The sequence below is a fragment of the Hemitrygon akajei genome, chromosome 4 (genome assembly GCF_048418815.1).
Source record: "Hemitrygon akajei chromosome 4, sHemAka1.3, whole genome shotgun sequence".
Classification (NCBI taxonomy): Eukaryota; Metazoa; Chordata; class Chondrichthyes; order Myliobatiformes; family Dasyatidae; genus Hemitrygon; species Hemitrygon akajei.
The window spans coordinates 195010746-195023925 of record NC_133127.1 but is presented as its reverse complement, the minus strand read 5'-3'; the positions used below and the strand labels follow the sequence as shown (position 1 = coordinate 195023925).

At 44.7% G+C, this 13180-nt stretch overlaps 1 protein-coding gene across 1 annotated transcript in view; it reads left to right on the top strand.

The window, feature by feature from the left end:
• Positions 1 to 13180, top strand: part of LOC140727086 (autophagy-related protein 16-like) — a 107585-nt gene that overhangs the window by 76157 nt on the left and 18248 nt on the right. The window contains exon 14 of the mRNA XM_073044330.1: positions 2491 to 2596. Coding sequence (XP_072900431.1) covers positions 2491 to 2596 — 106 coding nt within the window. The remainder of the gene's footprint in view (positions 1 to 2490; positions 2597 to 13180) is intronic.

Genomic DNA, 13180 nt, shown 5'->3' with positions numbered 1-13180 from the left:
CAGTTACATATACAGTATATAGTTGCTGCGGTACATCCTGGGATGCGCTGGGACACATCGTCAGTGACATAACCTGGGGTCATTGGATGTTTCGGGTCACTTAACTTCAGACGCCCTCATCCAGACGACCTAGCCAGAGTTGATCAGCCCCTGGCTTGTGTCCCAGAAGCACTGGTCCACGGGTCACACTTCTAGATCTGTAGCAATCTGGACGCTTGCTCAGCAGCCTCTGTGATGGTCCTGATGGCCCTTTTCTTTGCATCCCCCGTAATGTCAAGGAGAGAGTGAGCAGCCAACAAAACGTCTACACCCCTCCTCTATAGGCTCGCATTCGCCCTTCTCAGTATCCTACCGTTCACTGTGTAAGAACGACCCTACAGAAGTGCAAAGCCTCACACATGTCTGCATTAAATTCCAGCTGATGCAGATCCCTCTGCAAGCCCTGATGGCCTTCCTCACTGTCCACTACACTCCCAATCTTGGTGTCATCTGCAAATTTGCTGATGCAGTTAACCACATTATCATCCAGATCATTGATATAGACGACAAACACCGGTCGGTCCCTGCAGCACGCCACTAGTCACAGGCCTCCAGTCAGGGAGGCATAATGGAATGTAACTCGAGTAGGTGTGAGGTTTAGCACCTTGTGTGTGTGTTATTTTTGTCATAAACTTAGTGATGTAGTGAAAGGCTTTTGTTTGCTTTCCATCCAGACGGATCGTTCCGTACGTAGGTCTGTTTAAAAACAAAACAGAATGCAGAATAAACTGCTACAGACACAGGGAAAGTTTAGAGCAAGTAGACAATAAGGTGGAAGGTCCATGACGAGGTAGATTGCGAGATCGAGAGTTAATCTTTAGTGTTGAATGGTCCGTTCAATAGTCTGATAACGGTGGGGTAGAAGCTGTCTCCCAGCCTGGCGCTGTGTGATTTCAGGCGTTTGTATCTTCTGCCCGATGGGAGAGGGGAGAAGAGAGACTGTCCGGGGTGGGTGGGGTCCTTGATCACACTGGCTGCTTTACCCGAGGCAGTGGGAAGTGTAGACTGAGTCCAGGGAGGGGAGGTAGGTTTGCAAAGTCCTCAGTATTATGTTATTGTACAGACTATCCAATCAAATGGTCCGTTCATTTTGAGAGGACTAGAATTTAAAAGCAAGGCCACATCTGGAGTATTGCATAGAGTTCTGGTCGCCCCAGTACAGGAAGGATGTCGAGGCTTTGGAGAGGGAGCAGAAGAGGTTTACCGGGATGTTGCCTGGATTAGAGGGCATGAGCTATAATGAGAGGTTAGATAACTTGGGGTTATTTTCTCTGGAGTGGCGGAGGCTGAGGGGAGATCTGATAGAGGTTTGTAAGATTACGAGAGGCAGAACAGGCACACAGGGTTGAAGTGTCTATTACGTGCTTTTGAGGTTAAGTTCAAAAGATGTGAAAGACAAGTGTTTTTACACAGTGAGTGTGGGTGTCTGGAATACACTGTCTGGGTGGTGGAAAAGGCAGACACATTCTGGACTTCTCAGAAGCATTTAAATAAGCACATGAATGTGAGGAAAATGTAAAGATATGGACATTGTGTAGGTAGAAGGGATTAGTTTAATTGGCTACTTGATTACTAATTTAATTGTTTTCGCACAGTATTGTGGGCTGAAGGGCCTGTTCCTGTGCTGTACAGTTCTATGTCTATGTAATGCTGAGTCTTTACAAGGCATTGATCAGACCACTTTCGGAAGATTGTGAACAGTTTTGGTCCCCATATCTAAGAAAGGATATGCTGACATTGGAGGATGTTCAGAAGAATGATTCCGGAAATGAAAGGGTTAAAGTATGAGGAGTGTTTGAGGGCTGTACTAACTGGAGATTAGAAGAATGAGAAGGAATTTACTTGAAACCTACTGAAAATTGGAAGGCCTAGATGGGGGGGGGTACCTGGAGAGGGTATTTCCTATCGTAGGGGAGTCTAGGACCAGAGGGCACTGCCTCAGAGTAGAGGCATATCCATTTAGAATAGAGATGAGGAGTTATTTCTTCAGCTGAAGGGTGGTGAATCTGGGAACTCTTTGCCACAGATAGCTGTGGAGGATAAGTCATTGGCTATATTTAAAGCAGAGGTTGATAGATTCTTGATTGGTCAGGGCATCAAAGATTATGGGGAGCATGCAGGAAGAATGGGATTGAGGGAAAGTAAATCAGCCATGATGGAATGGCAGAGCAGACTCGATGGGCTGAATTAACTAATTCTGCTCTTGCGTCTTATGGTCTTACGGTTTGGCGTCACTCTAAACCAGGGGTTCTCAACCTTTTTTATGCCATGGGCCCCTACCATTATCCTCTATGGACCCCTGGTTGCGAACCCCTGCTCTGGAGCTGATGATTTCCAGCCCTTGAAATGAGTTGACTGATTATTTAACCAGAATATCTGTAACTCTGGGGAGGGTTATTGCCTCGACCAAGGATTGTCTAACGAGTCTACTTGTCTCCCTCTTTGCCCCAGGTGTGAAATCACTGTCTGTCCCATCTCGGTGTAGCGATGTTGTGTGTTCCGATTACAGCATCATCAGCGGGCACTTTGACAAGAACGTGCGCCTGTGGGACAGCAGGTAGGAGTTTGATGTGAAGTCCTCAGTAGACATTCTGCCGGGGTAACGTGCCAAATCCCAGTCTAGTTCAATGTCAGATGAGGAGGGAGCTTGAATTCCTGTAGTACTTGTCTTTAAAAAGATCAGTTTCATCTGTGACATGTACACCAAACATCCAGTGAGATGATTGTTTGCTTCAATGACCAGCACAGTCCGAGGACGAGCTGGGGCAGCCCACAAGTGTTGCTATGCTTCCAGCACCAACGTAGCATGCCTACAACTTACTAATGAGCTTATATGTCTTTGGACTGTGGGAGGAAACCAGAGCACCTGGAGGAAACCTACACAGTCAAGGGGAGAACATAACAAACTCATTGCAGACAGCAGATAGAATTCAGTCTGGGCTGCTGGCACTGTAAAGAGTTACGCTAACCGTGCCCCCCTAACCAAGATAAAATACCAAGATGTAGTGAAAGTGTTGTCTTAATAGTAATAAAACTTTGGACAGAATTTACTTCGTGCCTTAAGAAAATCTGCCAAACAGAGCTCAACAGTAAAAATATAACAAAAGCAAAAAAGACTTTTGCTATACCCACATTAAAGTATTCTTTTGGAATAATATCTGGGTCTGAGACTGATCTGGAAAATTTACAAAGAAAATTAAGAACTGAAACGGCAAACTTTGGAAAGCATTATATACACTCAGATACACTTATTAACGCTACCTAGGACATAAGGAGAAATAACAAATGTAAGAAGTTTACACCACAGTCAGATAAATCTTCTAAGGATATATACAGTATGCCTTTTCGTCACTGTCTGAAATTCTGTCAACAATAGTTGTATTGTCAACAAATTTGTAGATGGCTTTTTGTAGTGCCTAGTCACGGGGGTAAAGAGAGCAGAGCAGTGGGCAAATCACACATCTCAGGGGAGCACCAGTGTTGATCATCAGCGAGGTGGAGATGTTGTTTCCGATCCGCACAGACTGTGATCTGCCGGTTAGAAAGTCGAGGATCCAATTGCAGAGGGAGGTACAGAGGCCCAGGTTCCAGAGCTTTTTGATCAGAACTGTGGATTGATGGTGTTCAATGCTGAGCTGTGGTCAGTAATCTGCATCCTGACGTTGGCATTTGCATTGTCCAGGTGAACCAAAGCCCCGCGAAGAGCCACTGTAGAGCTGTTAGATAGATAGATAGATAGATAGATACTTTATTCATCCCCATGGGGAAATTCAACATTTTTTCCAATGTCCCATACACTTGTTGTAGCAAAAACTCATTACATACAATACTTAACTCAGTAATAATATGATATGCATCTAAATCACTAACTCAAAAAGCATTAATAATAGCTTTAAAAAAAAGTTCTTAAGTCCTGGCAGTTGAATTGTAAAGCCTAATGGCATTGGGGAGTATTGACCTCTTCATCCTGTCTGAGGAGCATTGCATCGACAGTAACCTGTCGCTGAAACTGCTTCTCTGTCTCTGGATGGTGCTATGTAGAGGATGTTCAGGGTTTTCCATAATTGACCGTAGCCTACTCAGCGCCCTTCGCTCAGCTACCGATGTTAAACTCTCCAGTACTTTGCCCACGACAGAGCCCGCCTTCCTTATCAGCTTATTAAGACGTGAGGCGTCCTTCTTCTTAATGCTTCCTCCCCAACACGCCACCACAAAGAAGAGGGCGCTCTCAACAACTGACCTATAGAACATCTTCAGCATCTCACTGCAGACATTGAATGACGCCAACCTTCTAAGGAAGTACAGTCGACTCTGTGCCTTCCTGCACAAGGCATCTGTGTTGGCAGTCCAGTCTAGCTTCTCGTCCAACTGTACTCCCAGATACTTGTAGGTCTTAACCTGCTCCACACATTCTCCATTAATGATCACTGGCTCCATATGAGGCCTAGATCTCCTAAAGTCCACCACCATCTCCTTGGTCTTGGTGACATTGAGACGCAGGTAGTTTGAGTTGCACCATGTCACAAAGTCCTGTATCAGTTTCCTATACTCCTCCTCCTGTCCATTCCTGACACAACCCACTATGGCCGTGTCATCAGCGAACTTCTGCACATGGCAGGACTCCGAGTTATATTGGAAGTCAGATGTGTACAGGGTGAACAGGACCGGAGAGAGTACGGTTCCCTGTGGCGCTCCTGTGCTGCTGACCACTGTGTCAGACCTACAGTCTCCCAACCGCACATACTGAGGTCTATCTGTCAAGTAGTCCACTATCCAATCCACCATGTGAGAGTCTACTCCCATCTCCGTTAGTTTGTGCTTTAAGATCTTGGGCTGGATGGTGTTAAAGGCACTAGAGAAGTCAAGGAATGTAATCCTCACAGCACAACTGACCCCATCTAGGTGAGAGAGTGATTTGTGCAGCAAATACGTGATAGCATCCTCCACTCCCACCTTCTCCTTATACGCAAACTGAAGCGGATCCCGGGCGTGCTGGCGATAGGCAAATTGCGGTGGGTCCAGGTCCTTTCTGAGGCAGGAGTTGATTCTGGCCATGGCCGACCTCTCAAAGCATTTCATCACCATAGATGTGAGTGCTGCTGGATGATGGTCGTTAGGGCAGCTCACCCTGATCCTCTTGGGCACTGGTATAATTGTTGTCCTTTTGAAGCAGGTGGGAATTTCCAACTGTAGCAATGGGAGATTGAAAATGTCTTTGAACACCAAGCCAGTTTGTTGGCACAGGCTTTCGTGAGCCCTACCAGGTACTCCATCAGAGCCTGCTGGCTGACAAGGGTTCACCCTCTTGCAAGACAGCCTGACGTCAGCCTCCGAGACAGAGATCACAGGATCCTCACAGCTGTGGTTTTATTCTCCCTTTCAAAGTGAGCACAGAAGGCGTTGAGCCCATCTGGGAGCGAAGCATCACTGCCATTCATGGTGTTAGGTTTTATTTTGTAGGAAGTAATGGCCTGCAAACCCTGCTAGAGTTGATATACATCCGATTTCTCCTCCAGCCTTGTTCAGAATGATTCCTTAGCTCTTGAAATAGCCCTCTGAAAGTCGTATCTGGTTTTCTTGTACAGACTTGGGTCACCAGACTTGAGTGCTACAGATCTAGTCCTCAGCAGACGACGAACCTCCTGGTTCATTTGTGGCTTTTGATTTGGGAATGTAGAGTAAGTTCCCGTAGGTCACGCTCATCCACACAGGTTTTAATGATGTCAGTAACAACTGCGGCATACTCATCCAGATTCGAAGATGAATCCCTGAATACAGTCCAGTCCACCAATTCAAAGCAGTCCTGTAGGCGCTCCTGTGCTTCCCTTGTCCAAATCTTCTTGGTCCTCACTGCTGGTGCTGCAGTCTTCAGTCTCTGCCTGTACTCAGGGAGTAGAAGTACAGCCAGGTGATCAGACTTCCCGAAGTGAGGGTGTGGAATAGCACGGCAGGCATTCTTGGTGGTGGTGTAACAAAGGTCCAGTGTGTTGTTTCTTCTGATACTACAAGTGAGACATTTATTTAGCGACATTTTCAAGTTGACCTGGTTAAAATCCCAAAATGTGATGTGGAAAGCATCCGGATAAGCTGTTACATGCCTGTTGATTACATCGCTCAGCTCGTCTAGAGCCTTACTGGCCTGAGATCACTGAAATCTCCTGCACTGGACTGCGAGTTGTTCCAAGTTGGGTGAACGGGTCTGGGACAGAACCACCATGTTAGTACGCCACAAGGAGTTAATCATGAAACAAACTCCACCTCTCCTACCTTTGAGAGACTCACAATCCTACCGTAGCAGTGTATTGTGAACCCATCAATCTGAATCGCTACGTGCACAATGGAAGGGGTTAACCAAGATTTCCTGAAACAAAAAGGTAACTGGTCCGAATGTCTCTCTGGTACAGCAGCCTAGCTCTGAGATCTTCAGCTTTATTTACCAGAGACTGTAGGTTTGCCGGCAAGGTGGTCGGTGTTGAGAGTCGAAATCCGCGTTTTCTTAGATAAACCTTTAAGCCAGCTCGGCGTCCCCTCTTCTGCCGTCTCAAAGGGGCAGTGGGCCAGTGACCATCTCCATTTGAATTCCATCGACTTTTAAGTAGTGATAGATTTTTTAATGCATTAAAATGGTGTACAGACCTTGGACACGGTTGCGGTTTGCAGCTGTAGCAGACTGAAAAGGGAGTGTTTGATTGTTTCCATCAGAGCTGTTTGCTTGAGTCACTTTGCCTATGGCAACCTGGCAGAATATTGTCCCAGTAGTAATATCTACAACTGGTATCATCCCAAAGTCAGCACACAAAGCATTAAACGCCTACACAGCAATATTTATGTAAATCTTCAGAAAGCCACATTACTAAACACCACGAGAATAGTCTGAAAGATCCCAGCAATCGAGAAATGAGTGTGTTTGGCTATGCCCGTACCTCGGGTTTTACCAGCTTGAGCTGAGAAAGATATAAAAATAATAATGATAATAATAATAACTTTATTTATAGAGCATTTTCATACAGATGATGGAGTTCAAAGTGCTTTCCAATGGGATAAAGTACAAACATGAAAATTAAAAAAATAAAAATGAATATGAAAGACAAAAAGATGTTGGTTAAAAGTGAGGGTAAATAAATAGGTTTTGAGCTGGTGTTTAAATGAGTCTGCATCCCTTGTAGTGTTGGCGTGTGGCCTAGTGGGCAAGGCATCAGACTAGTAACCTGAAGGTCACTGGTTCGAGCCTCAGCTGAGGCAGCGTGTTTGTGTCCTTGAGCAAGGCGCTTAACCACACATTGCTCTGTGACATCACCGGTGCCAAGCTGCTTGGGTCCTAGTGCCCTTCCCTTGGACAACATCGGTGGCGTGGAGAGGGGAAGGCCTGCAGCTTGGGCAACTGTCGGTCTCCCATACAACCCTGCCCAGGCCTGCACCCTGGAAACTCCAGGCGCAGATCCATGGTCTCTCAAGACCGACGGATGCCACCAATCCCTTGTAGTATTAGGTTCTGAATTCCACAGCTTAGGAGCGGAGTTTTAAAAAGCTGATGTACCAGTTCAAAGTCAAAGTACATTTATTGTCAAAGTATGTGCACTTTATACAACCGTGAGATTCATCTCCTTACAGGCAGTCACAAAACAAAGAAACCCCATAGAGCCCATTAAGACAAGACTGTCAAACACCCAGCGTGCAGAGAGAAAAAAGAAAGAAACCAAACGGTACAAACAATGAAAGTAAGCAAATAGAATTCAGAACTGAAATTCACAACAATGAGTTCACACTGTGATCGTTGCAGACTGCGGCAACAGCTTGGTGCAGAGATAAGTTATCTTTTGAGGAAGACTGTTTAAATTGTCTTGCATACTGTTCGTACAGATACCAGTGCACTGAGATAGAACAATTAAAAAGTGCAGAATAAAGTGAAGCAGCTCCGGAGGAAGTTCAGTGCAGGAAGACCAGAAGGTACAAGGTCATAACCAGGTAGATTGACAGAGGGGGAGTGGCGGGATAGCAGATGGAAAGCGATTGGTGGATGTAGTTGAGGAGGAGTTGATTGGCAGATGGAGTCGGGTGGGGTAGGGAACTGTGGAGAGTCTGAGAGGTGATGGGTGGAGCCAACAAAGGGTTGTAGATGGTGGAATCTGATTCAAGCTTCTTTAATGACATTTTCTGTATGCAGGTGTAATGGAGAGTGAAATAATTGGGCGGGAGGTGATGGACAGGTAAGGAGATGAGGAGAGAGGGAACAGGAATGGAGAATGGTGAAGCTGGGGTGGGGGTCGCAATTACCAGAAGTTAGAGAAATTGATTTCATGCCAGCAGGTTAGAGGCTACCCAGACAGAATAAATGGTGTTGCTCCTTCATCCTGAGTGTGGCCTCACTGTGCTTGCAGAGGAGGTCATGTCAGAATGGAACTGGAAAGATGCTGTCTGACCTGCTGAGTTCCTCCAGCATTTTGTGTGTTTCTCTCTGGTCCTCACTCTCAATAATTTCTCCATTGCCTCTTCCTACTTTATTCAAACCAAAGGTGTAGCCACAGGCGCTCGCGTGGGTCCCAGCTATGCCTGCCTTTTCGTCAGCTATGTGGAACAGTTCATGTTCCAAGCGTACACGGTATCGCTCCCCAACATTTCCTACTTTACATCGATGACTGCATTGTTGCTCCTTCTGCACCCATGCCAAGCTCGTCGATTACCTCCAACTTCCACCCTGCCCTCAAATTTACCTGGTCCATTTCCGACATCTCCCTCCCCTTTCTCAATCTTACTGTCTCCATCTCAGGACACACTTATCTACTGATGTCTATTATAAACCCTCTGATTCTCTCAGCTATCTCGACTATACCTCTTCCCACCCTGTCACTTGTAACAACGCCATCCCCTTCTCTCAGTTCCTCCATCTCCACTGCAATTTTCTCAGCTTGAGACTTTTCATGCCAGAACTACTGAGGTGTCCTGTTACTTCACAGAAAGGGGCTTTCCTTCCTCCACCATCCGCGTTGCCCTCACCTACATCTCTTTTTGCATATGTCTGCCCTCACCCCCTCCTCCTGCTGCCACACCAGGGATAGGGTTCATCTTGTCCTCACCTACCACCCCACCAGCCTCCACATCCAGCGCATAATTCTCAGTAATCTCTGCTATCTGTAAAGAGATCCCTCAATCAAGCACATCTTTCCCTCCCCTAATCTGTCCACTTTCTGCAGGGATCGCTCCCTACATGACTCCCTTGTCCACTTGTCCCTCCCCACTGATCTCCCTCCTGGCACTTATCCTTGCAAGCGGAACAAGTGCTACACCTGCCCCTACACCTCCTCCCTCATCACCATTCAGGACCCAAACACTCTTTCCAGGTGAGGTGACACTTCACCCGTGAGTCTGTTGGGATCATCTACTGAATCCAGTGCTCCCGATGTAGTGTAGCCCCCTGTAGTATTGGTGAGAGCTAAAGTAGATTGGGAGACCACTTCACCCATCACCTAATATCTGTCTGCCAGGAAAAGCAGAAGTATTGGTGGTTAGAGACATTGAAGTGTGTTTATTGGGTGGAGGTGTTGATCAACCTCACTGCTTGGGGAAAATAACTGTTTTTGAGTCTGGTGGTCCTGGTGTGGATGCTTCGTAGCCTCCTCCCTGATGGGAGTGGGACAAACAGTCCATGAGCAGGGTGGGTGGGATCCTTCATGATGTTACTGGCCCTTTTCAAGCTCCTTTCTGTATACGTGTCCTTGATGGTGAGTAGGCTGGTGCTGATAATATATTTGGCAGTTTTGACTAGTCATTGTAGAGGCTTCCTGTCTGATGCAATGCAGCTTCTGTACTGTGCAGCGATGTAGTTGTTAGGACGCTCTCTACTGCACTTCTGTAGAATAACACCAGGTGATTAGTGAATTTAGATAAGGGAGGGCGGGTGGGCGGATGGGACAGTTAGGGATGAGGATCGGGGACCCAGTGGACTGAAGGTTTGCGCGAAGCATAGATGGGGAGGAGAAAATAGTTGGGTAACGGAAGAGTGGGGGTTACGGAATGAACCTTGAAGCAAAGGAGACTGAGAAATGTTATGGAGGAATGTTTTCTTGTGTGGGGCTAGATAGGGTGACTGAGTCCTAGAAAAGTACAAGATTAATTACGCGAGTCTTAACAGTGTGGACAAACAGAGGAATTGTAGGGCCCACGTCTATAGATCTCTCAAAGTCACTGAGCAAGCTGATAGGGTGGTTAAGAAGGTGTATGGTGTGTTGGCATTCATTATCCAGCCAATTGAGTTCAAGAGCCACTAGGTAATGTTGCAGCTCCATGAAACTCTGGTTAGACCACGCTTGGAATATTGTGACCAGTTCTGGTCATGCCTCTCTGGAAGCTTTAGAGTGGATGCAGAGGAGGTTTACCAGGATGCATAATGCCAGTGATGTGGGTTCAATTCCCACCATGGTCTGTAAGGAGTTTGTACCTTCTCCCTATCACCTCACTGGTTCACTCCTGCATTCCAAAGATGTATGGGTTGGCAGATTAATTGGCCATGTGGGCTCATTGGGCCGGAAGGGCCAGTTACCAAGCTCTATCGTTAAATAAATAAGTAAAGTTGCTTCTAGTGTTCTTATTAAACCTTTAACTTCTGACCTTACAACCACATTCTGATTTTCCCAGTATATAAAAAAAAAAATGCTCACCCTATCTATGCCCCCCATGATTGGATACAAGTCTATTAAGATGAGATTTCAATCTCCTGCCCTCTAAGGAGTAAAGTCCCAGTCTGTCTATCATCGGTAAAGCCCTCCCCACCACTGAGCACATCTATACGGAGCATTGTTGCAGGAAAGCAGCATCCACCATCAATGACCCCCACCACCCAGGCCACACACTGTTCACTGCTGCCATCAGGAAGAAGATACGGGAGCCTCAGGACCCACCACCAGGTTCAGGAACAGTTATCACCCCTCAACCATCAGGCTCTTGAAACAAAGGGGATAACCACTCAACTTCACTCACCTCATCACTGAAATGTTCCCAGACCAATGGATTCACTTTCAAGGGCTCTTTATCTCGTTCTTGACATTAATTGTTTTTTTAATTATTATTGTTATTTTGTTTTTGTTTGCTTTTTGCATTTGCACATTTTGTTGTCCTTTGCACATTGGCTGTTTATCTATCTTGTTGTACGTTGATTCTTCCCCTCCCCTTTCCTTCATTTCCCTCTCTCACCTGCCCATCACCTCCCTCTGGTGCTCCTCCCCCTTTTCTTTCTTCCATGGCCTTCTGACTTCTCCCGTCAGATTCCCCCTTCTCCAGCCCCGTATCTCTTTCAATAATCAACTTTCCAGCTCTTTACTTCACCCCTCCTGGTTTCACCTGTCTCCTTGTATTTCTTCCTCTCCTCCCCCTATCTTCTAATACTGACCCCTCATCTTTTTTCTCCAGTCCTGATGAAGGTACTCAGCCGGAAAGATCGTCTGTTTACTCTTTTCCATGGATGCTGCCTGGCCTGCTGAGTTCCTCCAGCATCTTGTGTGTTGTTTACATTGATTCTATTGTGTTTCTTTGTGTTACTGTGAATGCCCACAAGAGAATGAATCTCAGGGTGTATATAGTGAACAGATTTATTATGTATTTAGAGATACAGCGCGATAAGAGGCCCTCCCAGCTCGACACGCCTGTGCCATCCAATTACCCCCATAATATATGTACTTAAAAAATAAATTTACTTTCAACTTTCAACTCCAGCCCTGCCGCCCCCATAACTCAGTCTCGTTAGTCCTAGAAGCATTCTGGTCAATCACACAGTCTTTTTTCCCAGGGAAGTGAAATCGAGAACCATAGGACATGGGTTTATCTTTCCTACTAAATGCAATAAGCATGCACAACAGTTCATCTCTGTGCGACAGGAAAACACACATCATAGTACAACAGTCTCTGCTTTATTATTTCGTAAATTATTATTGCACAGTGGTAAATTATTGTGTATTATTATTCTGTACTTTATTAGTTAATATTCTTCTTATTGCTAAGTGTGTTTTTAAATATTGCTGCTGTAACAAAATAATTTCCCACTCAGGATCACTAAGTTATTATTATTATGATGAGAGGGGAGAGATTTAACAGAAACCTGAGGGGCAACATTTATTACACACTGGGTGGTCCATATATGGAACAAGCTGCCAGGGGAAGTGGTTGAGGGAGGTACAACACTTACTCATTTTTTAAACTTTTTATTGATTTTCAAATAAAGAATATACAAATCAGAGGAGGAGTTTAGCAAGTAGATAATATAAAAGACATATAAACAGCAATAATAAAAACAGAAAGTATATAATGTCAAAATCATAGGTAAAATATTATGCTGTTATATATACAATGGTTTAAAAAAAAACTACAACTCATAGCAATCATTAAAAAAGGATTGGAAATTTTATTGATAAAGGAAAAAAAAACACTAAACTGAAACAAAAAAAAGAGAAAAAAAGAAAGAAAAAGAAAACTTGGGCAGTCCAATTGAGGAGAAAATTTTAAAAAAAGAGGGGAAAAAAACATCCTTCCAGTCATCTCCGAACCTTCACGGATAAGGATTTTCCCCAAAGAGAATAAAGAAAAATAAATAAATAAAAATAAATTAAATCGTGAAAATATTGAATAGTCACCAGACTTGTTCAAAATTAAAGGATGTATCAAATGTCCGGCTTCTAATTTTCTCTAAGCTTAAACATGACATGATAGAGGAGAGCCAATAAAAAACAGTGGGCGAGTTAGATTCTTTCCAGTGTAGCAAAATAGCTCTCCTAGCCAGTAAAGTTGAAAAAGCTATCACATGTTGGGTGGAAGCAGACACTTTGCTTGCTTCCTCTGGAATAATCCCAAAAATTGCTGTAAGTGGATTAGGTTGAACATCTACATCTATAATTTTAGATAATATTCCAAACACATCCCTCCAAAAATTGTTTAAACTTACACATGATCAAAACATATGAGTTAGAGTAGCCACTTCTGCATTACATCTGTCACAAATAGGGCTTATATTAGGAAATATATGCGCCAATTTATCTTTGGACATATGGGCCCTGTGTACTATCTTAAACTAAATTAAGATATGGCGTGCGCAGATAGATGAATTATTGACTAAATAATAAATTTTACTCCATTGATTATCTGAAAGTGAATGTTG